Source organism: Delphinus delphis, chromosome 19 (assembly GCF_949987515.2).
Source record: "Delphinus delphis chromosome 19, mDelDel1.2, whole genome shotgun sequence".
Classification (NCBI taxonomy): domain Eukaryota; kingdom Metazoa; phylum Chordata; class Mammalia; order Artiodactyla; family Delphinidae; genus Delphinus; species Delphinus delphis.
The window spans coordinates 1,046,316-1,073,931 of record NC_082701.1 but is presented as its reverse complement, the minus strand read 5'-3'; the positions used below and the strand labels follow the sequence as shown (position 1 = coordinate 1,073,931).

Genomic DNA, 27,616 nt, shown 5'->3' with positions numbered 1-27,616 from the left:
GTAGTTATTTGTGTGCAGGAAATTCAGTCCTAAATATAGACATCCAAACTAAAGGAAATAACCCGTTAGTAATCATTTCCTTAAGACTTTTAGAGTAATTTTAGATTTTCAGAATCAGAATTAGCCTGGCTTCAAGGAGAACAGAAATATAAACAATAAACCATAACGAGTAGAGCTTATGGTACAAGAAAAGTCACAAAAGTAACACACAGGGCTTCCCCGGTGGCGCAGCGGTTGAGAGTCCGCCTGCCGATGCAGGGGACACAGGTTCATGCCCCGGTCCGGGAGGATCCCACATGCCGCGGAGCGGCTGGGCCCGTGAGCCATGGCCGCTGAGCCTGCGCGTCTGGAGCCTGTGCTCCGCAACGGGAGAGGCCACAACAGTGAGGCCCGCATACCGCAAAAAAAAAAAAAAAAAAAAGTAACACAGAGTTGCCTACACCTTTCACCCAGCAGCCCCTGATAGTCACGTCCTTACATAACCATACTTTAGGCATCAATGTAGTCACATTTTTAAATAGTACCCGATAAATTTGTGAACAATAGGTACCTATGTTAGTCAGTAGAAATTGTTTTCAAGAGTCAAAGAGAAGACCTCAGGCTTCCTTATTCCAGTATAAAAGGCCGGCGAGGAACACAGGGCAGGGCCCCTCCCTTGTGGGACCTAACACCCCTCCCGCATCACCTGCCTGTTCCCCTCCCCACCCAGCGGGTCTGGCACTTGTGTGTGGGTGTCTGGACAGATGGTTTCCGTAACAGCAGCTGCCATTGACCGAGTCCTTGCCGTGTGTGTACTGCTGTCCACAGGACTGGACCTTTCCCCATTGACCGAGTCCTTGCCGTGTGCGGACTGCTGTCCACAGGGCTGGACCTTTCCCCACGCCGAGTGCTGTCGTAGTCATTGTTTCCCTGACCCCTCAAGAATTATATCACAGCGTACTGTTCTTGCCCTCATTTCAAGATGAGCAAAGGAGCTAACGTGGTGGGGGAAGGAAATTGCTCCGAGTTACGAGGCGGAAAGTGAAGGGAGGCGGCCTGAGCCCTATCTGACCCTGCACCCCAATGCTGTCAGTCTCCCAGGTCTCTCTTGCTAATTAAAGAGGCTCCTCTGGATGAATAGCAAACCCATAAATAGTTTCTAAACCCACACTCGACACCCCACAGCTTCTCTGAGGCGACAGAAGGTCTAAACGTGGGACTTAAGACCAGGGGAGAAAAGTGTAACGTGTGGAGGAATTAAAGAACAACCAAGTCCACGTATAATTAAGCTCAGTTATGTGGGTGCCAGACAGTCCCATGGGAGGTGCTGGGGCGTACGGCGGGGGGGGGAAGGACCCCGCGGAGGAAGAGTCTGAAGGACTGTAGGTGTTCGAGAGGCCAGAGGGAAGAGACCTGCAGCTGACGGCTGAGATGGGGTAGAGGAATTAGCCGGCCTTAACGGGAACACACATATAAACAATAAACCAGCACGAGCAGGGCTTATGATACCAATGCAAGTGATTTCTTGGAAAATGCACTTAAACCCGAAGTACCTGTGTTAATTGTTAGATGGGCTCCATTTCCATTTGACCTGTGCAGAATCACTCAAATTGAAAAGAATTCCCAAAGTAAAGTAGAAATTCCCAGCGGACTCCGGGGATGGAAATCACCCTTTTGAAATCAGAGATCAGTTTCCTTTTGAGATTGGTACAGTATTTCTGGGAAAGGCCTCCGCTTTTGTGGTGTATTTTTATTTTTTGCCTTCGGGCAGTGGTGCTGATGTTATCTGAACAGTGTCAATATTTTTTTCCGTTCAGTATGCGATTTTAATAGGTTTCCTACATTCCTGTGTACTTTTTATCTGGTTTGGAGGAGTGCTATGAATTCAGCAATGCCACTCGTGGGAACGGATTTTCAATTTAATGTTGTAAGTAAATGGGAAAAATACCGTATGCTTTGCAGCTGTTTCAGGAGCACATCTCTTCCCCAAATAGATGATTCTGCAGAAGAGTCTGATTTTCTCAGCTACTTTGTGTTGTTAAGTTATGGAGATGAACTTCTAAATGGACTTCCGGGGTTGGGGGGCGCTTCCTGCTGGTCCCGGCAGCCTACAGATCGCGTCCTCTGTCTCTCTTCTAGCTCTGTGTCCGGACTTTGCCCTCACACGGTTGTTGGTTTAAAGAATACTGCTCCCTCTGTGTGTTCTTCCACCTTTTAATAGCGTCATTGGGATGGAGTCAAGGCGGTGAGACAGCTTTGTATAATAATCATTCATTCTTTGATCGGACTGTGTGTTATCCATTTATAAGCTGTGTGTCAGGCTCTCTGCGAGGCCCTGGGGGTGCTAAGATAAGGAAGACATAGTCCTTATGGGGAGAGGACACTTCAAGGAAAGATGCTGGGCCGCGGAAGTGCTTGGTGTGTTCAGGAAGCTCAACCCAGTCCGGGATTTCGGGGATTTTGAGTGCGCCATGGGGAAAGCTGGGGGGAAACTTCTCTCCATTTTCAAGGGGTTAGGGCTACAGTCATCCCAGTTTACAGATTGCACGGGTCTTAGGAGTCACGGGGTAATAGCTCCCAGTTAAATACTTCTTTCTCAAGCAGAAGCATTTACAGTTCCGGGTGGCTGTGTTTTCAGCAAGGACAGAGCATCACCCTCCCACCCTGAACTCCAGGCGTGACCCTGAGGTTCACTGTGACCCTCGACTATCTTTGTCGATTCCAGGACAGGAGGCGTGGCAGGCGGCCCATTGGTCACCTGAGAGCTTTGCTCAGATGCTTTCACCCCCACCCCCACCCCACCCCCACCCCCCACCGGCAGGAAGGCCTGGGAGTACAGTAACCTGTTTGGGGCGGCCAGCAAGGAGCAGTTGGGCCAAGCCGCTTGCAGAACGGGAAAGGTATTAGTTGGAGGTCATTTCTATTAAATAAAAGCTTAGCTGTGGGAATCAGATCCAGCTCAACAGCACAAAAGGTGACGCAGCTGCTGTGGCTGTCCCTTTGCTTTGGGATAGGGAGGGGTTCTCAGGCAGCTGCTTCCCCTCAAGTATATCCAGATTGTCCATTACCGGTCATGCTGCCTTTGATCACCTGGTTAAGGTATTTTCATCAGGTCCCTCCACTGCAAAGGTACCTTCTTTAAATTCATAATTAATGAGGGGGCTGGATGTTGTACTTGGAGACCAGCAACTTTTTGTCCCATGGTTTTGGCAGCCGTGGTCCAGCCTTAATCAGTTATTATACTGACGGTTGCAAAATGGTGATTTTCTAGTTCTGTAATTGCTTCAACGTTCAGTAGCTGGCATTCATCTGAAAGAAAAGCTTTCCCTTTATGTCCCCCTACAGTTTTTTTAAGTAGCAATTTGAGGTCACTATTTCTTTTTTAGTGTCTTTTTAAAATGTTCAAATTGTTCAAAATATGGCCAGCGGGAGCCCCTTCGTGCTGGCTCTGCGTCCCCTTGACATGACCCGTCCATTTCTTCAGTACTTCCTTTCTTTCTAGAGCCGCCTTTCTCTGAGGAACACTGGGTTTTTTTTTTAAATGGGAATGATGATAAGAATCCAAAGTCGGGGTTCTGGGGTGCTTGGGGCTCCCAGGGTGCTACTGCCTCTAAGCGCTTCCAGTAGACAGAGGCAGGGTTTTTTTTTTATGACCTCCCGCTGCTGCCTCTGGCTCTGATCCTGGACCGGAGTTCTTCTCCACCTTTCCCAGTCCTCACTGATTCTCCGTCCTCCCTCAGTAAGACCCCTGGTCCCCAGTGATGCCAGCATGCCCATTTGTTTGCCCTGCCCCACATCGCGTGCAGCAGTTTCGGAATCAGTATAGCAACACCTCTACCAAGAAGGAGCCTACTCCATAAAGCTCAAGAACTTATTGCCATTTTAAATAAAGCCTCAGGCGATGCGCCGTCGAGGGTACGTAGTCAGAACGCTGGTACCTGGACTAAATGTTTTCCTGTGTAGCCATGTTGCCCGTTTGGTACGTGGCACCTTCCCGGTCATACTCAGCCTCCTCCGTGATGTGACAAACCGAAAGGACGCTGATCCTGACGGGATGTAATAGAAAGTACACACTGTCATGCGCCCGTCCAGTATTGGAGCCAAAACTGTATTACCCGAATCTAACGAGGGAAAAAAAAAAACTAGACAAATCCAGATATTGGGACATTCTGCTTGGTAACCGACTGGGACTTTTCAAAAATGTTATTATTGTGAAGAACAAAAACCGTCAAGGGGACTGTTCTTGACTAAAGGAAACTAAAGAGACCTGATAATCGAGCAGAATCTGTGACCCAAGAAAGTAACAATTCTAAGGGACGTCCGGGGAGCAGGGCAGAAATCCGAATCTGGACCACCCTTTAGATAGTGGTTTTGGATCCACACGACGTTTCTTGGTGGTCATGGCAATGTGACTATGGGGGAGATGCTGAAATAGTTGAGGGGCGATTTTCCCTGACGTCTGAAACTCACTTCCAAATGGTTCAGCAAACACAAAACGCTGAAAGTACGTGTGAAATACACACGCACACACAAGCCTGTGTGGCGAATGTTAATCACTAGTGAAAATTTTCAGATCAACCAAACCTCCAAAAAGTTGAGCTCTGTTAGGTTGGAGCTTCCTGTTCTGGTGGGTACAGCCCTTAAACGCCCTCTGTAGAAATCCCTGTGGGCTGGAAGGAAGCCCCAGATGAACCAACCTCCGAGCTCCTGACGGGGATGCCAGTAGCCAGCCGGTCGGAACACGGTCAGCCGCTGTGGGAAAGGGGGACGTAGTGCACACCACGGGAGCCGCAGGTGCTGCCGGAGGGCCTGGGTCCTATGAGAGGAGAAACCAGGGCTTGTTGAGCCCCTGCCACCTCCCAAGCCCTGGTTGGATGCTTTCCTGTTATCACGACGACCCCTCCGGAAGAGTGCTCTCATCCTTGCCGTCATTCTGTCCCACAGACACAGGCTGCGAGAGCTTGTGTGACCTGCCCAGGTCCCCGGCTGCTGAATGGAGGCCATCCTGACGCTGGTGCCCAGGCCCACGCCTCCCACCCCCTTACCCTGCCGGCTCCTGGCTCTGGCCGAGGGCAGATGTGTGCCCGTCGCAACTCCCTCCCCTTACTACAGATAGGCCCACACCGTGTGGCTACAGTGTTGGCCATTTCGTGTTTCCATCCTCCAGTGAACAGGTGAGGCTACCCTGAGCTGGCCCTTGGCACTGTCGTCATGACCCCCAGAACCCCCTTTTCCAGGGTTTAGATAACAGCTGGCGATAAAGATGGCAGCAGGGAACCCAGCCGAACTCCTCCCTGCCTCAGGGTGGAGACCTGAAATGGGCAAGAAGGATGGAAACGAACACCCGTCAAGATGTGTGCCGACCGATCGTGCAGGAGTGGGCCAGACGCGACGGCTGTGTCCTTTCTCAGCCTGCCTCGCCGTCGCGGCCTCACCCTTGCTCTCGAATTCTCAGTCTTGGAAGAAGCCATCTCTAGCTTGGCCGGGGCTTAACATCCAGGCACAGCCTTTGCAAAAGAAAACAGGAACTGCCTTGGAGCTAAAAGCACCTAGCAGCATGCTTGTCCCAGAGGAGTGCTTGCACGCTGCCACATTCAGATGCATGGGCTTCCAGCTGACCACTGGTGTGTTTTCTTTTCTTTTCTTTTTTTTTTTTTTTTTTTTTGCGATACACGGGCCTCTCACTGCTGTGGCCTCTCCCGTTGCGGAGCACAGGCTCCCGACGCGCAGGCTCAGCGGCCACGGCTCACGGGCCCAGCCGCTCCGCGGCATGTGGGATCTTCCCGGACCGGGGCACGAACCTGCGTCCCCTGCATTGGCAGGCGGACTCTCAACCACTGTGCCACCAGGGAAGCCCTGGTGTGTTTTCCATGGATTTATCTACTCTGTCTTCTTCCTTGGTTGGCCATTCCTAAATATCTGGTGCCGTACGTCTGTGGGACCCCATCAGCAGCCGGTACCTTGCCTGCCTCTGCAGTCTGGTCCCTTCCGTGCCCCGCCCCCCACCCCTTGGCACTCCGCATTCGCATCGTGAAGAAAAGCTACGTGCCGTTTCCCCAGGGGGCAGGCTGGTTCCCACCTGCTCACCTTTGCTTGTGCTGTTTACCTTGCTCCATCAGGAGTACTGTTTAACCCTCAGCCCCAGTTCCCTTCATGAAGCCCCTCCTACCATTCTGTGCCCCGCCTACAATGGCCCAGTTTCTCCGCACGCCCCTTTCTAACATTTATTTTGTGGTTTTATGTTTATCTGCCTGCTGATCTCTTGCTACCAGACCATTGGCCCTTTGAGGTCCGAGACGGCGTCTTATCTCCTGTACCCAGTGCCCTGAATTTGTGTCTAAGAGATGGGTGTTGAGCAGAGGATGATGATGTTAGAAGAACCCAGCGAGCACAGCGTAGAAAAGACCCAGCTCTATACTGTGCTGCTACCTCCCAAGTCCAAAGCCACTCTTCCCATTGTAACCCTGTATCTGGATCACATGGAAATGATCCTGTTTTAGCCAAATTCATAAAGCCACGTGACTCTTGGGATCCTTCAGAGAGACACACATCCACCAAGAAAGAGGTTGCACGTTCCCCAGGGGACGTGTCATCATTGACATCCTGACCTGTCTGTGGTAGAGCTGTCAAGTGTGTACTAACTAGCAGCGTGTCTTCCTTGGATTGTCCCTCGTGCAGGGCTCTCTGTGCAGTGATTTGAACATAGCTTGCTATACTGAGTGCACTGGGTGCTTGTGGGAAGCAGCAAGACCAGGATGAGGGGCAAAGGGTCGCCCGTGTCATTTCCTGAAGGCAAGAGCACCCTGGTCTCCAAGCTCAGTGACATGGCTTCTTTCTCCTGCTTGTAAACTGTGGTGGTTTAGCTGTGGATGGCAAGTCCCCTCCCCGTTGCATCCTTGCCAGAGCACTTAGATCTCAAATGCCCACCTCCTAAAACCTCGCGGGGAGCGGAATCTTCACCCTGTGCCGGGTCTCTGGCCTGAGGGTCCTGCCACACTGTACGTCTGCCCGTTGAATCTCTCTCCACCTGGCAGTTTTGTCGAGTCGGTGGTGGCCCAGTGGTGCACGAACAGCTTGCTTATTTCACCAGATTAAACGTTTTACATCCAAGATACTTGGGCCCCAGTCTTGCCTCTTTCGGAATTAATTTAGTCTCACATTAGGTTTGATGCACGTGGTCGCCTTGGGAAGGTCTGAAGTGTTGACAGATGGGCTCAGTCGGAGAAAGGTCCCAAAGGTAATAAGAACATCCAGATTCTTGTAAAACTGTGGGTGAGGCGATAAGAGGCTTTTCCAGGTGGAAATCTCTTAGCCCCGACGTGGGAAGTTCAGTGGATGTTTATCTTCAGCTTTGTATTCTCAGATTCAAGACTGTGGTAGAACGAGAGACAGAGGGCCGCGGGGAATGGCTTGCTGTTCTGTTGTCTTTCTCTCTGAGGACCGCCGTCTTCCAGAAGCAAATACTAATACCAGTCTCCTGTTGGCCCGAGGCCTCCAGTAGCCCCTGACGAGTTCGCCCCCAAGAGAGTCAGCTCTGAGCCCATCTCTGGTGACCAGGAGTGTAGGGGAGAGTTGCTGGTCTGGGACAGTTGAACCCTTTCCCTGCCGGCTAAGCAGGTGTCACACGTGATGCTCCGCCATCGCGTTCCTGGTGGGGAAGCCTAGCGAAGGCCACGCCCCCGCGAAGATGGGGCTCCCTCCGCGGAGCCAGCAAGAGCACGTCCCGCCCACAACCTCGCGTAGAGCTGATAGAAAGAAGGTTGGTTTCACTGGGCCTTGGCTCTTGAGGGTTTGGCTGCTTCAGGGTGGGGAGAAAAAAAGAGAACCAGCGAACATTTTTGTCTGTGTCTGCCACGCTGCGTGAATGCTTACGATTTTATTAGCAACTGCCTGGGAGCCAGGCCTGATGTAATTTAATTTAATCTCCTCGGTTATTTTCAGTTCAGCTCAGTCTGTTTTCAGCACGGATGAGGGCAAGTCATCAGGTGGAGGGGGGCGGCCGAGGGAGGGGCAGGAGGAGGTACCTTCCACCCCACCACACACACAGCCCCAGTTACTCAGGCTTAAGCCTCCCTTCGTGGAGACGGGTCCCCAGACCAAGTTCTGGTTCCCACCAGGTTCCTCTGGGGTCTCATCACCTTGTTCCTCTGAGTAGAGAAATGTTCTGTCAGCCCGGGGAGAGGCGCGGCACAGAGGAGGTGGTAATTATGCAGCCAGAAGTGCACATGGGGCGGTTCTCTCTGGTGCCGGCAGCGAGCCCAGGAATGACACCGTCCCCTCTGGCTCCTGCGCTTACCGATGTGCTGCTGTAGCCCTTTCTCTCTGCGGTACTTTGATGCTCTGCGATTGGAAATTTGGGAGGCGGGATGCCAGGGTTCTCCCAGTTTGTTGCGTTTCGTCTCAGTCCCTGTGTTAGACAGAAGCTCCCTCCTCCGCGCCAGGTGCACAAAGCCCGACGCTGCTCCGTACGCAGCCCGCCACACCCACCCCAGACTTCAGCGTCCGGTTCCCTAAGAGCGGAGCCTGCGCGCGGCTTGTGAGTGAGCTCTCCAGGGTGATTCTCATGCACAGTAACGCTGGAGAACTGCGGCCCTGGGTGTTTCTAGTCTCGGAGTAGATTCCATTTTCTTATAACAAAGCAGGGGTTGGGGGTGGGATGAATTGGGAGATCGGGAGTGACATAGATACACTAATATGTATAAAATAGATAACTAATAAAAGCCTGCCGTACGTACGGCACGGGAGCTCCACTTCGCTGTACGGTAGAAACTAACACAACATTGTGAAACAGCTCTGCCCCAATAAAAACAATTTAAGTGCAATGTTGAGACAGTAAAACACAGTTTGAGAAAAGGTCAGTGGGTTTGTCCACCTGCTTCTAGATCCTGAGACACTTTCATTTTTATGACTTTTCAATAGAGAAAAATTTCTCCGTCAAACTGAACAGCTGAAGTGTTGAAAAGGGCAGAGAAAGGCTCTTCTCCGATTTCTAGTGCAGTCGGCAACACAAGAGGTTGAAACGGTCAGCTGGCAAAGTACACAGGCCCAGGGAGGTGTACTGCAAGATCAGGAGAATAACAGGAAAATAAAAAATAAGTAAAAAAACCAAAAAACGATGCCCGCACGTTTGGGATGGGGTTGGGGGGCGGGGAGTTATTACGATCAGAGCCCTCCACGCCCCCAAACAGACGCACATGTGGAAACGCAGCAGGTCTAAAGGCAGGAGCGAGTGTTGGGAGGGGGGTAGCGGCTGACTCTGGCCGTTCGTCCTAAGGCTCCACGGCTCACCCAGAGGTGGCCCCGCCCCAGCCCCTGGAGGCCAATTCCAGGGTAGTCCTGACTGACTAATACACCAGGATGCTGGTTAATTTACAGTGTCCACGTGTCTGTCGGCTTGATCAGAGCAGTCTCTCCAGTGTAGTCAAGATACCCAGAAGGCAACTCGTAATGAACCCGTTTTATTGATTCGCCGTGTGAAACACTGTCCCGTAGACTGTGAACGGCAGAAACCCCCTGGGGAGGGGCCTTCTTTCCCAGTAGACAGACGTCAGGGGGCTCAGGACACTGCCAAGTGAACGTGGAATTATAACGAGGGAACTGGGTAAACGTTTCATGGCATCGGGCTGAGATGTAACATTTATCTCGGGACAGAGGCAGCTGTGCTCCTGGGGCCAGAGGCCCTTGAGGTTGAATAGACGCTTCTCTGTGGGCCTTTCCGCAGGCGTCCCTGGCGTTTGCCTCGGCACCTCGGCTTTCTCTGTCTTATCTGAACGTATTCATGCTGGACAGCAGCCGGTCCTACACGTCTGGGAACCGTCTGTCTTCTCAGGGGACTTTGCCAAGCTCTCCTCTGATCCAGTGTTGAAAGAGCCCGGAGTTCGTTGATATCCAAAGATGACCTGTGCTCCCCTCAGCGCTTTGTTTCTCAGGGACAAGAAATCACTTCATTTTAGCTCTGAAATTCTACAAGTCCCTTTATCCTAATTCTTCGCAGAATTATCTTCCCCCAGTCTGATTCTGTCTTTCCAGATGATCTGTATGAAGTACCTCCGAGTAGTAGAGGAGGAGTGTTGAGCTCGACTTCAGACCTGTGGCCGCACCTGCAGCCTCACTCCCAGCCCTTCCCCACCCCAGCTCTCGGGGGTCAGGGGAGCCTCCAAACCTATGTGCAGGATTTTGTATCTGCATTCTGGGAGGGAGAGCGGCCACAGCTGTCATCTTCCCCATGGTGTCCTGTGACCCCCCCTCCCATATTTAGGAATGATTTCCGGGATGAAGGGCAATGGGAAAGAAGCAGCACTTAAAGCGTTTGGAGAAACAAAGTTTTCCCCCCAGATTTCTCACCCAGCCAAACTGCCGTTCGTGGCACATATTCTCATCTATGCGAGGGCTCAGAAGATACACCACCCACGTGCCTCTCCTGAAAACAAGTTATTTAAAGCCCAGCTAAAGAGGACTGCAAGATGAGGGGGAAGCAAAATTTCAAGTTCCGGAACGGGAAGGTCACAGTACATAAGGATAAAGCAGTAGCATTAACATCGGTTGGACATCTTGATGCGAAAAATACGAAAACTATAAATCATATAAAAATCATAACAATGATTAGGAATCCCAAAATCTAGACAATTTTATGGTAACAAAGATGGAAATGGGATGGGTGGTGATACGTGAGGGATGAGGTAGGAGAACGCAGCACTCACAAGTCTTCAGACACGGGAGGGAGGTGGGCAGAAGGTCCTGTCTTACTCTTTGACGGTCAGAGAAATGTAGAATTTTTTAAGTGGGGCTGAATCTTTAAGACGGTCATCAGTAGAATTAAAGCAAGATTTATAGTTTCTAAAATTTCTGGAAAAGATTAAGGCAAACGAAGCACCGTATGACAGGACTGAAAACAGCGAATAAGGAGGCGAAAGAGTGATCGGTAACAGAAGTGGGCAGAGGCCGTTCAGAATCGAGGTTAAGAATGTGCTGGAATCCCCCTCTCCCCACTAGCTGGTAACCCGTGCCAGGTACCCCTGAATCCCTCTCAGTCTCAGCTTCCCCGTCTACAAACCGTGGATTCCAATTAGGGTTATTATGGGGGTTTTAATATGTCCAAAGTTCTGAACATTTCGTCAGTCACAGACTTGTGCTTAAAATACAGTTTTAGGGCTTCCCTGGTGGCGCAGTGGATGAGAGTCCGCCTGCCGATGCAGGGGACGCGGGTTCATGCCCCGGTCCAGGAGGATCCCACATGCCGCGGAGCGGCTGGGCCCGTGAGCCATAGCCGCTGAGCCTGCGCGTCCGGAGCCTGTGCTCCGCAACGGGAGACGCCACAACAGTGAGAGGCCCGCGTACCGCAAAAAAAAAAAAAAAATAGTTTTAAACTTCCCGTAGTTTTCAGATTAAAAAAAAAAATTCAGCTATACATATTTCTATTAATGGAATTTGAACCTTGTAGGAGAGGAGAAAACTCTTTCTCTTTCTACCCTTGCGGCTTCTCGGCTGGGGCTCTGTAACGAAAGACAAATTAACAAGAGAAAAACAAACCCATTTCTTTAATGTAAATGTTACATGACACAGGGGCCTCCATAAGGCAATAAAGACCCAAAGAAACTGTTAAACCGGAGTGTTTTTGTACCAGGTTTAATGAAAAGTGGAAAGTCGTGGAAAACTAAAGGACGGAGGAGATGATCGCAGAGCAGTGAGCTGGGGGGGGGGGGGGTGCTTCGTGAGGCCTGTCCGCTCGCATCCCTCCCAGTCATTCACCGGCTGGAGATAAGGATGCCCCTCTCCTCCAGGTCTGGGGAAGGCGCTTCTCACATGAGGGTCTGAAGACCTGCTTCACGGGAGACAGGAAAGGTCAGCATCCCCTTCCTGCACCTGCCGTTTCTCAGATTCCTCCAGCTGAAAGTGTGCAGTCTGCCAAGGTGTCCTCTTTTGGGGGTGGGGTGTCCTGAACCCCATCAGCATAAAGCAAAATGACCCATGAACACTAAGAATAAAGAATGGACAAATTTATCAGGCGAACAGAAAAAGGGCAGCTGAAGTGGAATTGCCCTGAGTCAGGAAACGAGGCACCTGGATGCAAAAGGCTGTATTTCAAAACGCGTTGGAAATCTCGCAATTGAAAGTGCAGGCTTGTTGCAGGAATTCCCAGGAAGTTGAATGTGACAAAAGAGATGGCCTGATATCAACAAGCAGAAGCCACTTGATCCAGGGGAGGAGGGATGGCTCATTTCACGAATGCTGTTGGGAAAGTTGTCTAAACATTTGGAAGAAAAAAGGAAATTAGATCTTGCCTCACACTGTACACCAAAATAAATTTCCAATGGATTTAAAAGTTGAATATAAAAAAAGAAACAAAATAATTAAAGAAAACATAAGTTAATATTTGGCTAACCTCAGAAAAGGCAAGGATTTTCTGAAGGTGAAAGAAATGGAAGCAATAAAAAAGGAAATTTTTGACAGATTTAACTGTACAAAAACTTAAGCTGCTGTGTTTCTAGAAGCATGAAATCTAAATGGAGTTTGCAGCAAACATGACAAAGGGCTGTTACCATTCCTTCGTGTCTGAAGAACTCTTCTGACCTGGTAGGAAAATTCTTTAACACCCTGTAGGAAACTTGAACAAGGAGGAAATCAAAGAAAAAGAAACACTAATGGCCGAATAACATAGCAGGGGAAAAAAGTCAAACCTCAAAAATAACCAAGGAAGCCAAAATTACGGTGTTATTTTAAACTTCTGTCCCCACAAAAAAGAAATATTAATGGCCAGATAACCGTTTCGGGGGGGAGAGTTAAACTTCAAAAATGAAGGAGCCACGGTTACAGGGTTTTTGTTAATTTTTATCCCCCCACCCTTCGTGAGACCTCGGTATGACTTCGGGGAGTGACGTGGCAATACGTGTCAGGGTCTCGAGTGATTTTACTCCCTTTGATCCACTTCTGATAATAATAACGTAGCCTGAGGAGGAAACCGAATTCAGATGGATATTTATGCATGAAGATGAGCTGTTGCCATGTTATTATACAAAGGTGAAGAACTTTAGCTATATGGATGGCCTGAAACAGGGAATTGATCAAATACATTATGATATAGCTGGAAAATGGGGTATCAGGCATTTAAAATGCTTTCAAAACAGGCCTTGTTATGTTATAAAGGCAGTTTCTCGAACTGTGTTCGTAGGTAGGAATTCTATAAAAATAAATATTTCAGTATAGATGGATGCAGAGCAAGGAGCCCAGCAGTAACTGTGCCAGCAGTGGCGCTCCTCTACAGCGGAAGGATCGGTGCTGTTAATTTTCTTCTTTATACTTTTATGTATTTCAGTTTTTGAATGATGAGTATATCCATTCTTCTCATAATAAGGATAATAAGTGTTTCTTAAAACCTTCTGACGTTGTTTATACAGAATCATTTGGGGCTCTCATAACCTAGAAAATATTATTTCTCTCACAACCAGATTCCATTTCCTTTGGGAACATCGGGGTTATAGAACTTCAATAGCAGTTATTTTCCACTAACCGGAAGAAGGAAAGTAGTGAAATACTTACGATTCTTTTCCAAGGACAAAAAGTTGCTTTTTCTCTTCTCACACCAAACTCCTCTAGGTTCTCTTTCATAAGTTTTACGGGATTTTGGTTGAAGAGTTGCTGACTCGAGTTTCCTGGCATTGAATGCCACTGGATTTCCTGGGACAGAAATTACATTCTTACCACCAAATAGTGAGTCTCACCAATGAAACAGAACATTCAGTGGATGGGTCCTGAAGTGGGAGATAGTGGGAGATAGTGAGGGTCCCAGAATCCGGATGTATGTACCAGTGGGGGAGGGCTGAGCAGCTGTATTTTTAGTGAAGCTCATTTTTCTTGCCTTTGTCTTTGGCCATAATGGAAGCAAATAGGACAAAACATATGGGGCACATTTTCTTAACATGGAAGAGATCAGATCCGGAATTCTGCGGACTTTGACACAGACAGTGTCAGCGGACTTGACGCATTGTAATTAGATCAGATGGGGCAAAGCAAACAGCACCAGGAGCCCAGTTTGTTCACAGAATCACAGTTTTGACTGTTACCCAGTCACAAATGGCTCATTGTGGCTGATGACACCTTTGCATTTTATTCCTGAAATCCAGAGATGTTCTGCACGCGAATGGCCCTTTCCCGAGTGTAAGTGGTCCTTTCCAGTATGTTTCCCCTGAAATCTGGGGCCATGTCATGTCCTTTAGCCTTTGTGGCTCAGTGACCCTTTCTTCAGAGCAGTTAACGTTTTCTGAAAAGTGCCCGCCTCCTTTTGGCCCGGCTTTATTCTCCACTGAAAAGACCTGTGAGGTTTTTCCTTGTCCGAGAGTCCCTCCAGATGGACGCGTTATGAACTGCAGCCCAGAGAAGCGGCGTTTACCAGTGTTCCAGAGCCTGCTTTAGCTTCTCAGCCCAACGAGGATCCCCGGGGCTTTCGCAGGTTGTGCTGACCAGGTGAGGGGGACACCCAGGTGGGGCCTGGTGCAGCCCCTGCTCTCGAGTTGCTACGAAGTCTGTGGAGATGAAGCTCCGGTGGGCCGGGTGGGCGGGGGAGGGAAGGTCCAAGAAGATGGGTGTGGTGCCCAGGTCAGGGCTGTAGCCCTGGGAGGGATGGATGGAGCGTGGACCCCGGGTGGCCCAGGGGACAGGGGTGGCGTGGAGATTCGACGATTTAGGAAACAGTTACTGAGCGTGTGTCGCGGAGCTCCTCTAGGCAGTAGGGCTTCAGAATCATTAGGAGCAAAATGACGGGCCTCCTCGGCGCGGAGGGAGTGTCATGGCGGGGTTAGCGGTAAGCGTGATGGGTTGGGACCGGGGCCAGCTCCAGTCTTGCCACCTTCACCAGGTGAATGTGGAACCGGGTGTGGAGTGTCCCTAAGACTGAGATAGAAATGTTAAAGTAAACAACAGAGAATGGAGGCTGTGGACCTCTTTTCTACGTTGGGAGCCTCAAAACTGCCGTGTCACTCAAGCTGTGATTGAAGATCTCTCTGTCCCGATTCGTTCGTGAGGGAGTGACGTAGCTTTTGTGTGTCCTCGCTAAAGCGCCCTAGTGACCGGTCCCACGAGTCCCCATCAGCTCCCCATCCAGCAAGTGCCCATCCTTCACTGTTGGAGGAATGACCTTCTTCCGCCAGGTCAAGCTCGGCCACTAGGGGCACCCGTGAGTTCATGGAGAACCGCGCGGCCCGTGGGCAGCCTTCCCCACCAAGGCCTCCCTCCCGTCCAGGAGCGGCCCCAGCCCGTCCTCACTGCCCATCGCGAGGGCTGCTCCGGACCCCTGCCCGCCCCCGGCAAAGTAGGAGTCCCCCCAGAGGGACACTCCCTCTCCCTTAGACGCAGGTCCTGAAGGGTGTGGAGAAAGGAAGGTCCCTCTGTCCTTGGGGCACTGGCTCTGAAGGCATCCAGCAAGGATCCCCAACCCGGGGCCCACGGGTGCCCGAAAATTGTCATAAGACTGTAATCCTGTGTTCAGGGAGCTTGTGGCTTAAAGAGAAGGAAGACGGGCCCAGGGTGCTGTCAGGTGGCCGTGTCACCCGGCACCGTGGACACCCGTGTGCGCCAGGGAGGACTCGGGCGCTTTTGCCCTCTGCGCCCGCCCCCCGTGCCAGCCGAGCCTGCCCTCGCCCTGCCTCCGTGGCGACCTCCTGGGCCACCCGACGGCCTGTGGCCTGGAGGGTCCCGGCCCTTCCCGGGGCCCCGAGCTCCACCTGGGACCTGCCCACACCGGCTGGGGCTCATCCCCCCGACGGCTCAAGGAGCTCAGATCGCGGCCTGGCACCTGTCTAGCCCGCTGCTGGACAGCTTGGCCGCCCCCCGAAACAGCTCGTGCGAAGGACGTTCGGTACATCCTGTTCCGGAAGCAATCTGTCACCCACCAGTCTCCCCAGCAGAATTTGCCACGAGTTCTGACTTCTGGTGCAGAACTGACAGACTCTGAGGCACGGCTTCTCCTCTTGCAGCATCGTCAGTGGAGGCCCGAAGGAGAGGCAGAAACAAGCCTTGGGAACAGGGTGTCCTTCCTAGTTCCGTGACCGGGGAAGGAGCTGTCTGGTGGGGCTGGGCTTCGGAGTTGCTCGGCCTGGTGGGAGGGCTTTTCCCCTTTTTCTATCTGATGCAGCCCATCGGTGCTTGAGACGCTCCTGAACGAGGCCCCCGTGGGCTGCCGGGAGGGAGACTTTCTCAGCAGGACAAGCCCTCAGCTCTGCGAGCCCAGCCCGATGGAGTGGGAAGCCCAGGGGCCTGTCTGTGCTGGTCGCTCCTCCAGTGGACCCGCTGGTTTGCATCCAGGACTGACGAGCACACATTCCTTTAAAATTCCCTCTTCCAGAGAAGCCGTTGCCTGATCCCAGAATGGCCCCATTGATGCCTTGTCACGCTCTGTTTGCACTTGGGTGTGACCGGGCTGGGGGGAGGGGTTGGCAAATTGCAGCAGGTCAGGGCCCCCAGGAGGCTGCAAATCCGGTTTGTCTAGGAGAGCAGACTCCTGTGCAGACCTAGAAGCCTCCTGCAGCCTGGGCGGGGAGGAAGCAGGCATGAGTACACGTGAGAGGGGTCGGCTCCCGAGGTTCTAGGACAGGACGTGAGAAACAGAGGACAGAGGTGAACTCTGGTTCCTGTTAGGGGACACACTGTCTCTCCTCAGCCCCAGCCCAGGACCCTCCCAAGCTTTAGGACGAGGTCAGAGTTCACAGGGCTCAGGAGGGGCCAGAAGGGCCCAGAGGCTCCTCTCCCGCGTCAGTCTCTCCTCAGACATTCGCTGTGTCGGTGGTGGTGGTGGGGCTTGGCTCTGTGTCAGGGATCCATGAACTGTGGCTTGAGGGCCGGATCTGGCCCACAGCCTGTTTCTTTTAAATAAAGCTTTATTGGCACACAGCATCGTTCCTGCGTGTGGGTGGGCAGGGCTTCCCCTCTGGCCTCCTCAGTGTCATGAGCTCTGGATGCTTTCGGGCCCCAAGTCTTGGGGACACTGTGGTCTTGGTCCAGGCGCTGGCCTGTCAGTTCTTAGGCTGATGTCAGCCTGTCCCAGAGGCCCAGCGTACTAAGTGATTTTAGAATTGTACCCTGGAAACCACTGCACTCACATCTTTTAATCCGGTGCCACAGCCGCCTTAGCTAAGGTCAAGGCACCAAAGCAGAAACGGAGTCGTACAGCTTTACTGTCCTTCCCACCAGCCCCTCTGGGCCACGTCCACAGCTCGACCTAAGTGTGTTCACTTAACCCTCCACGCTCGGCCGCCTCCCTCCTTCCAGTGGAGGCCTCTGGTCTCTGCTTCCTCCCCATCGTCTGGGAGAAGCCGAGGCCAATTTTACTACCTCTCCCCTGGGACTTGGTCTGGACCGAGTCAGTTTTATCCAGTAACAAGGGAAAGCTGGCTTTTACACAATCGCTAGCCATCCCCGGCCTGGCCGCCGGTTGGCTTTGTGTAGCAAACAGGTTGTAACACCTCTCTCTGCCTCTGAGTCCCCGTCTACAGGTGGGCTTGCGGCAGCGTAAAGAGCTCACACCAGCGCCTGCCGCGCAGTGGTCTCCCCAGGAACGCGGTCCCTTCCCATCGCCGCCATGTCCACTAGCTTCCTGGGAAGCAGAGAGTCAGGGACCACCTACACCCTGCATGCCATGTGGTCAAGGCCAGCCGTTCTCCATGGAGAAATGACAGACCACACACACCCCCAGACCCATTTCCGCCTTCTCGCTAAAGGCCAATCTCTTAGGAATGAAATAACCCATCAGATCTCTCTGTCGTTAAACTTACACTCAAGTGCGATCGTATTTTTATAAGGAATTAACTTACGGGTCTAGAGCTCTCTGGAAGAAGGTGCTGTGGCTGTCTGATAACTCTCAGAACTAATGCTCTATGTTTGAGGACATGGCTCATGGATTTGGGAGCTCCATCACTCTGCTGCCTGATGGCAGACGACCCCAGGATCACGTGTCCACAGACGCTGACCCTTTGCCAGTTTTCTGCCCTTGCCTATCCCCCCGGCATGTTTGCACGCACATCTCGTTTGCTCTTGGTAACTTTAAAGGAAGAAGAGTTTGTGGGGGGGTTCTGGTAGTGTCGGAAAACATAACTTTTGCTTTTCCGTGCTGTGGGGTAGGATTATAGCATCTCGTTTACTCTTGCCTTTGCTGTGGAGCGAGGTTGGAGGTGGCAGGGGCTCACAGGGTCCGCACACACTCCACAGGCCTGACGTTCACAGCAAGTCCCCGTTCTGAACCTTTGTGCTCGTTGTTGGCTTTTTAAGCAGATGCCACGAGCAAGCGTGCTCTTAGAGGGAGGAAAGAAGGCGCTGAAAGCAGAGAATTATTTTCTAAAGCAGAACAGATCATTTGAAGGGCTGCGTGGTCCTTGAATCGGAAGGCACCTCTTCGGGCATCACCGGTGTCCCCGCCCAGATGTGAACTCTGTGATGGACAAGGTCGCTGTGCGTCAGTGACGACCAGTCCAGTCCGCGGGCGCCGGGGATGCAGCTGTGTCCTCGACCAAACTTCCACTTTGTAAGCCTTCAGAGCCTCCCCTTGCCCCGTGCCCGGCCGGAGTGCCCGAAGGTGACCTCAGCGTGAGGTTAAAACCCCCAGGGAGGCAGGCAGGTGGGACGGGGGGCTCTAGGTGGGTTCGGGGGTGTTGGCTTTTATGTTAGGTGACGGGGATGAGCTCGGGGGTGTCTGATGTATTGTCACACTTGATAATTTACGCTGCATATATTCTTGGGATCAAGAGACCATCTGGACCATTCTCTGAATGGATCAAGGATTGCATGGAATTGGGGTTTTGTTTTTTGGGTTTTTTTTAATCCCAAGCTATTTTGGAACAATTAAGAGCTGACTATTGAACTTTGGCCTGACCCCGAGGTCTGGAAACTCCATGCTCTATGAACTGTCCTTTTAGTAAGCTTGGTGTCTTTACCCTGAGGAGACAGCCCTGCTTCCTGGATTGGACAGGAGGGCCAGGTGGCAGTGGTGGTGGTGACGATGATGTTAGAGGTGGCAAACACTGTGTAACACGAGCAGCGATGGCCAGTGCTTAGGCCACAGCTCACACACGCCAGGTCCCCTTCTCTATACTTTGCATGTATTAGCTCACTTAATCTTCACAGCAACCCTGTGACACAGACACTGTTATGGTTCCTGTTTTGCAGATGAACAAGCTGAGAAGTGGGGTAACTTGTCCCGAGTCACACAGCTAATCAGCATTAGAGCAAGGATTTGAAGCCAGCTGCCCACGCTCCTGGCCGCTAAGTTATCCTGCCCTGAGCGGTCAGCCACCATCTGCAGCCTCTGTCCCGCACGGTGAACCTGACCGTCGCTGTGCATCCTCAGCTGGGCCTCAGGCAGCCCCTGGCTACGAGCCTGTGGGCGTGGCTCGCCTCCCTGAGAGAGCCTGGCGGCCACCCCTCCTGCCCACTGTCCTGCATCCTCACCTCCGCTTCCCCATCAGGCAGGTGCTTGGCAAAACCCCTGGCTCCCCTCCTAAGCGTTGGCTGTTCCGTCTACGCTGGGACACCTCCGAGGTAGACTCCCCGGTCTGGCGAGGGCTGTCCGGTCCAGAGCTCATGTGAGCCTCCCCCCATACGCCTGGACACTTAATTCAAAACTCACATGTCCCGGGCTCGCCTGGCCACCTACATCAGGCATCTCTGGGGCACCGTGGAGGTGTTCCTCGATCTCCATCGTCTTATTTGAATGGATTTTGTCCAGAAGGGATCTCTTAACATTATCAGGAAATTATATAAACTTTCATCCCCAGGCTGCTTTTTCTCAAGGCTGGGCTTGACATCCAATCCTTTCAAAATAGGCACCTCAAGCCAAAAGATGGTCATATAATTATATTCTGTATCTCTGTTAAAGTTCTAGAATGACAACAGACTTCCATTCTGAAAAGCGAATGCCAAGGCCTCACACGGTTCTTCACAGCATAAGCTCTCAGGCCAGCTTCTGAACGTCTAAACATTCGGGGTTGTGTTCTCTCCCAGAAACTTCCATCAACAACAACAAGGATCATAATCACTATTGGGTTCTTACCGTGTGCCTGGCACTGTTCCGAGCACTCTACATGTAGGAACGTATATAATTCTCACAATTTCCCAGATGAGGAGACCAAGGCGTGGGAAGGTTAAGTCTGTTGCCAGGGTTACACGGCCACAGAGCAGCAGAGCCAGAACCCAGACACAGGCGGCCTGGTCCCCGAGCCCACACTCCCAGCAGGTGGGACCCCGAGCTGGTGGCTCCCAAGCCCGATTCAGGTGTCCGGGCAGGGGGGCTGTTCCCCGCTACACTAAGAAATTGAAATGTGGACCCACCGTCTACTTGGGTGACAGTTGGAATGGATGACTGTTTTCAACTTAAATGATAGTATTTCAGTAGGAAGCTCACAGCTTTAATCCCATCAAGACTTTAGCTCATCACCATTCAGAAGACATAGGCCGTAGATGGCTGTGTGTGCCGGCCGTCAGGACCCTCGCTCTTGGATGGAAAAGCCAGGGCCCACACTCATTCTGCACCTGGCAGGACTCTTGGCAGCCTTGACGGTTCCTCGTTAGTTCATCTGGGATGCAGCCTCCGTGTTAGACGTTCCGGAGCTTTGTTCTGCCTTTTAAAAAGCGTCTGGTTCTCATTCCAGCGATCAGGTGGAGAGAAGCTTTGGCCCTTCCATTCTCCGTGGGAGAACTTCATTTCTATGCTCAAAGTTTTCGTCTTTTGTGATACTCGGGTTGCTGTTTTATTCTGCGTTGCGTTAAAACCTCCGTGAGCTTGGGGGAATTCTCAGGTGGCCAGGGCCCCTGGAGACCTCCTACCTCACTGAAGATTTTGAAATTGTGCGCAGAGGGATGAGGCCGAAACACCGCGTCTGGGGCGTCGTATGTGCTCACGTCGTGCAGTCTTTTTTTTTCCTCCACCATTTTCCAAGTTGCCAACAGTATAAGGCATTTTATATACGTTATTTCATTCTCACAACAATCCTGTACCTCTGGAAATATGCCCCTGTTCACTTTTCTAGATGAAGAAACAGAGGCTCGTGAGCTTAAGTTTCCAGTACTTGGGGTTACACAGTGGAGGTGGGCTTTGGAAGCAGGTCGGCTGAGCTCCAGATCCTGGGGTGCGTACTTGCTTCTGTCTGTCCCCTGCCAGCTGGATGGGGTTAGGCACTGTCTCACGGGGAAGAATCCTTGGAGGGCGTGAGTGGTGTACGAGAAACACACGGCCGGCTTCTCTGTGGCTTGTCGCCCTGAGGCAGCTCGCTGCCCCTCAGACCATTAGAGTACGGTCCCACCTGTCACCTTCCTGTGCCAAGGCTTCCAGGCAAGGAAGGTGACGGCACTCAGCGTGTCCCCGGTCGTTCGGGCAGCGCTCGTCTGTGGCTTCTGCCATTAGGGCTCTGCCCGGAGACCCAGTGTCTTTAGCACCCTTCCATCCCCCTCTATCCCTGCCCACTGCCAACGCTAGCACCTTCTTCTGAAATTCTTCCAAACCCCTCATTTAACAATCAAACTAAGCTGACCATCTGTGCTAACGGGCTGGAGCAGTGGTCCGCCAGCTTTCCCACAGAATCACCCGGAGGCTTGGTAAACACAGGTCACCTGACCGCACCCCCCTGCCCAAGTTCTGACTCAGCCGGTGATGCTGACATTGCTGGTCCAGGAGCTGCACTGTGAAAGTCGCTGGCCTAGAGATCCTGGTCCCAGGTGGATGTGTCCCCATGGCATCCGGCTCACCAGGGGCCCCGATGATGGGAGATTTCAGCCACGTTGGGGAAGAGGGTGAGGAAGACATCGGTGTGCGGGCTCCGGCCTCTGTCCCTTCTTATCAGAGTGATGGATGATTGACGGGCAGGGGCTTCAGCCCTCGCACTGTCACGAGCCTCCGCCAGGTGCACCTCTGAGCCTGCCTTCCTCTGAGGGAGAAGCAGCCTTTCCTCCTCGTTATTTTGCGTTTGCATACGAGTGCTTCTTCATCTAGACTATACGTTGGGGTCACCTGGAGTCTTAGGAAGCGCTTCAGAGTCTGAAATTCTGGAGTGGGGCCTGTGAGTCTGTGTGTCTCCTCGGTGCCCAGGTGCCGCCCCAGGTGCTGCTGGAAGGTGGGCCTGCCCTTGGTGTCAGGCTGCAGCCCCTGTGAGGCACCTCCTGCGTTACTGCCTGTGCACTGGTAGCTCTAGCCGCTGCTGCACAAGGGTTCACCTGGAGAGCGTCTAAAAGCTTGCCCCCGCCCCGACTAGAGATTCTGAGCTAGTTGTGAGCGTTGGAATTTTCAACCCCCTCCCACGCGATCCTAACGTACAGCCAGTTTAGAAACCACCAGCCTTTGCAGAGGAAAGAGGTGACTGCCAGGAGTTCAAGTGCTGCTGGACCATAGCCTAGTCTGCCGGTGGCTTGGGTGGGGAGGCGGGCCAGTCCCCCAGAGGGGGCTGCCAGTGACCCCTGGGGATCTCACTACGATGCAGATGCTGCTTCACAGGTTTGGGGTGTGACCCAGGTGTCACAGGTGCTGCTGGACCAGGCTGGTGCCGCGTCTCAAGGCTTGACCACAGGGGCCTCCCCAACACCCGTTACCCCTGGCAGGGGTGGCGGGGGGCAGCTCCTCTCGTGTTGAGGGTCCGAGGCTCTGGATCCAAACCTCCTCTCCTTTCAACGCCATCTTGACGTCTCTCGATCAGCTGGGTCCTGACGCAGGACGCCCGGCAACAAGGGTCTGTTCTAGTTTTGTAACATTGGATCTTTCTTCCTTCTCTCTTCACAGTACGAGATGCAAAAAATCTCATCCCTATGGATCCAAATGGGCTTTCAGATCCTTACGTGAAGCTGAAGCTTATTCCTGACCCCAAGAACGAAAGCAAACAAAAAACCAAAACCATCCGTTCCACGCTGAACCCCCAGTGGAATGAGTCCTTTACGTTGTAAGTTGAATCCTCTCTTCCTGATGGCTTTCCTCCCTCACATTGTTAGCAGTGATGAGCTGGGCTTTATAAACGTCTTTAAACATTGTTTCATCCCTAAGCCCTTCTCCTGTGGCAGCTAGAGAGGTAGTGTGGTCACCCCTGTCTGATGGATAGAAACTCGGTTTACCAAGACTTACGTGACGCAGGCCCCAAATTACCATCAGTAACTTCTGTGCAAAAAAATTCTTCTACGTTACAGATGATATAAAAATGTATAGTGTGTCCCACCTCTTGATGGACTTAGGGTTTTTTTTAAGGGTTACAAGAGGGTGTAGGTAAGAGTTTAAACAATAATTTTAAAAACATGGAGTAAGTGAGTACCATAGAAGCTGCTGTTGCCACTGAAATGGGAAGATTATCCTTATGTCTCAGCAGGGAAGACTTCCTGGAGAAGGTGCCATTTAAAGTGGATGTGAAAGGAATGTGAGGATTTCAGAGGCGGAGATGGGAGGAGGGAAGGAAGGGAGGAGGGGGTGGCCTAAGCAAGTCAGGGGCAAGAAAGCACTGAGTGCAGCTGAGCACAGCAAGAGGTCCTCTTTGTAGAGGAGAACACAGGAAGCATTTGTGCACAACCAGAAGGTAGCTCTGTCTAGGATATAGATCAGAGGCTGTCCAGCTTTGCTCTGTGAAGGGCTGGATGGTAAATAGTTTAGACCTTATGGGTCATACAGTCTCTGTTGCAGGTACACAGCTATGCTGTTCTAGGTTCAAAGCAGCCATAGACAATATGTGTCTCATCAAACGGCCATGACTGTATTCCAATAAAACTTTATTTACAAAAGCAAGCAGTGGGCCTGATTTGGCCCTTGGCTCATAGTTTGCTAACCCCTAGTCTAGAGCCTCGTTAGCCAAGGGGCTGGTACTTTGTTGGTGATGGGGAACCCCAGGAAGAGAATTGAATACAAGATTCTTTTGAATCTCAGGCTCAGATCATGAGCATGTGACATGTCCCCCAAAATCATGATCAAGATAACCGTGTGTGTGTGTGTGTGTGTGTGTGTGTGTGTGTTCTTTCGTAGCAAATTAAAACCTTCGGATAAAGACCGACGACTGTCCGTAGAGATCTGGGACTGGGATCGAACAACCAGGAACGACTTCATGGGGTCCCTTTCCTTCGGAGTCTCGGAGCTGATGAAGATGCCGGCCAGTGGATGGTGAGGAAGCCCGAGCGTGTCTGTGTGAGCCAGGGGTTAATTGTCTGGAAATATTAGCACGACTAGAGATTCCGGAAACGGGCCGGTTTAAGTCCAGAGTGACTGTTGATCACCAAGTTACCTGGGTACCATCTCCCCGGGGGATGCATTTCAGAAACAGCTGGACTAGAGCCTTGGGGTGCGGGTGAGCCTGGGTGGTACCAGCGTGGGGCTCAGCCCCTCCTCCCCCCTGTCTCTGAAAGGTACAAGCTGCTGAACCAAGAGGAGGGTGAGTACTACAACGTGCCCATTCCAGAAGGCGACGAGGAAGGCAACGCGGAGCTGAGGCAGAAGTTCGAGGTGAGGAGACAGCGCGGCGGCTTGACCACCTTTCCGCGTAGAAAGCTCCGCTCCAGGAAGGGCCAGGTGTTTGTGATCCCGTGTCTGGAAGGCAGACCGTCATTTAAATGCTACTCTTGTGCTTTATGTAAAGCGTAAATGTTGCGCAGTCACCTTCCTTTGCAAGCTGTTGACATTCTGTGGCTTTGATCGTTTAGAGACAGGAGATTGGAAACAGCCCAGAAGTGAGTGTGGCTGGTTCCTGTTTAAGGAATCGGTTTGGCATCAGCGGGGAGACGGCCCGGGTCTAGCCTCCTCCAGGTGGGCAGGAAGTCACCTGGGCCTTAACCTGGGAGGCTCTTCAGGTGTCATTATCAGGCCAGAAGCTTAATTTTCACTGCAGATCACTGGGAAGGGCAGGTCCTTCTCATCCTCCCCCTGGGTGCGTGTCTGCCTCTGTCCCGGTTTTGTCACCTGCCACCCCGACTTCCCTCTCTCTCCTCCTGTCAATCCCTGCTTCTCACTACTTAGCAGACGTCTCGGCCTTTCATGAACGTTCTTTCCTCCAGGCATCCGCCTTATGTTCCAAGTCACAGCTTTTCATTTTTCCCTGTTTCTCTAATCACCTGTGCGCTGGCTGTTGGAGGGATTCATTCTAGCAGCCCACGGAGTCTCTGTACCTGGCCCGTCCCTAGGGAAGTTTTCCCTTCCTCGGGCTCATTAGGATGCCCTGCAGAAGCGCACGCGTGCACACACGCGTCTGCACAGAGACCTGCCATTGGCACTAACGGGACGATGCTCTCGTGCGCCATCGGCGCTAACGGGACGATGCTCTCGTGCGCCATTGGCACTAACGGGACGATGCTCTCGTGTGCCTCCTCTTCTTGCCGTGGCTTTCTTCTTCCAAGTAAAATCCTGTCCCAGAGACGCATACAGGTCATATCCAGAGAGACTGGGTTCCGAAGGACGTAAAACACAAAAATGTTCAAAGTGCTTTGTCACCGATACCTGGTTAAAACACAAAAATGTTCAAAGTGCTTTGTCACCGATAGCTGGTTTGCCTGTTGATGGCAAACACTTAAGGGCAGGGGCTGCGAGCCTGGGTGCCCTTGGGAGCGTAAAGGGGTGAAACCGGTCCCCGAGAATATAAGTAAACGGTGGTGACGGCGGGCCTCTGGGCGGGTGGGACAGCGGGATGCGGTGCGCACGCAGGCGGCACCCCCACCCCGGGCCCCAGCCGACGGCGGCCGAGCTCGAAGCGGGTCACGTGCTGCCGGATCTTCCAGTGCTTCCGGGGAAGCCACAAGGCCAGGTTTTCACGCGGCGCATGTTCTGATTCAATTTAGCATCAGCAGCCAATTAAAGGTTGAACTTTGTGTTAGTCAAACATGTATCTGTTGCCTTAGACGCAGGGAGGATCCAGCCAGTGAGAACCAGCTTGTAATCTGTGCCCTCAAGAAACAGAGACGAAATTCTCTGCGAAGAGGCTTACATAGCTGGAAGCATGGGGTGCAGGCTTACATAGCTGGAAGCATGGGCTGCAGGCTTACATAGCTGGAAGCATTCAAGTGCAAGGCCGCCCGCTAGGGTCTGGGGGCGCTTCAGGCGCCTCTGCGAGGCGTGGCTCTTGTCTGATTGCTTCTTCCTTCCCGTCACTATCCCCCCGCTCCCCGCCACAGGAGCACAGGTGCCTGGAACGCTGCCAGGAGGGCTGCTTCCCTGACCCCATGCCCCCCGCCCCCTGAGAAGGGAACCCTTCTAGAGAGAGTGTCAGGACGGAGGGGAACCCAGGGGCTAAGGAGACCCTGCGTCCCGCGTGGGGTGCAGGTGGGGGCTCAGGGCCATGGGAGGTGCGGGGCGCACCTGGGGGAGGAGGGTGCTCGGGCCTCGCGGTGGCGTCGCTCGTGGTAACGTCTGAGGCTTCTCTTTGCTGGTGGAAAAACACTGATGCACGTCTCAGGCTTCATTTCTGTGGCTTCCTGGTGAGTGACCTTCCAGTTTTTCTGGGCGGTGAGTTTAGCTTTTTACAAAGGTCAGCGTTCCAAACTCAAAACAAAAACAAAACAACCCGGGCTAGAGGGCTTGAGGCTGGAGGGCAGCGTTTCTCTCCGGGGGCGGGTTAGGGGCTGTGTGCGTTGAGCCTGGCGCTGTTCAACGCCTCGGCTCTGGGGGTGTGAACGTCACGGACCCGGCGGTGGCGTCGCGGGCTTTGCTGAAGGGCCTCCCCCGTCCAGCTCTGTGAGCGCTGTGCCCGGGGCGCCTGGTGGACCACGCTCCAGCCTTTCCTCTCAGCGCCCCCCGGCTGTGTCCCCAGGCTTTGCCAGTCACCGCGGCTCACTTAGAGCATTTGTAAGGCGCTCTGCAAGAGGCTGCGCGGGAAGCCGCTTGCCAGCATCACCGAGATGCTGAGAGTCTGGGGACCCCTCTCGTGCGGCCATTCAGACTGGGCAGATCGGATTCTAGGCAGGGCCTCGATTGTCCAGTGGTGGGGTCTGGAAATGGGGAAGTTGCAGGGTTTCCCCAGCACCAGCCTGCTGTGAGCCAGGCTGTGAAAGCCAGGTCCACGTTGCAGCAGCCCTGGGTGGCAGCCAGCCTGCCCGAACGGGCCCCAGTGGCATCAGGCTGTGAGTTAGGACGCTGCCTCTGGACGCCCCTGTTTCGTCCCTCTCAGCCCCCAGCCGCAGCGTGACCGCCTCGCAGCATCTACAGAATCCCCTGTGTTCCCTTCCCTCCATGTGATACATGCCGTGGACTTGCTTTCCATACCAGTGCTCCCGCCCCACACCCACTCTTTTACAGATACTTTCCCAGTTTGATTCAGCTGAGTGCAATTTTCTTTAAAATTTCAAGTTCCGTGGTGAATCAGGAGTGGCTGAAACACAACACACAGTTAGTCTTGTTAGGAACAAGCCTTCCTCAGTGGGATTGTAGAACCTCTAGTCTATAGGGTTATTCTTTCCATGTCCAGCTCTGTTTTCTAGGAAGAGTTAACTCAACTCTGGTTTTCGAATCCTTCCCCGGAAATTAAAAGTCATTGTCTTATGAAAGAAAAATCAAAACAAATGAGCGTTTACAACTCAGCCACTGCACTAGTATTTATCTGCTCATAATATGGGAAAAGATTTCAAATTTATTGTTGATTCTAGAATCTTGGCAAACAGAATGATCAGTGAGTGAAGCTCTTAGGAGCCCAGGAGAATCCCAGGATGGTTGGAAATG

General features: G+C 52.4%; 1 protein-coding gene across 1 annotated transcript in view; it reads left to right on the top strand.

The window, feature by feature from the left end:
• PRKCA (protein kinase C alpha) overlaps nt 1-27,616 on the top strand; it is a 364,678-nt gene that overhangs the window by 267,786 nt on the left and 69,276 nt on the right. The window contains exons 6-8 of the mRNA XM_059996552.1: nt 22,727-22,883; nt 23,945-24,079; nt 24,322-24,418. Coding sequence (XP_059852535.1) covers nt 22,727-22,883; nt 23,945-24,079; nt 24,322-24,418 — 389 coding nt within the window. The remainder of the gene's footprint in view (nt 1-22,726; nt 22,884-23,944; nt 24,080-24,321; nt 24,419-27,616) is intronic.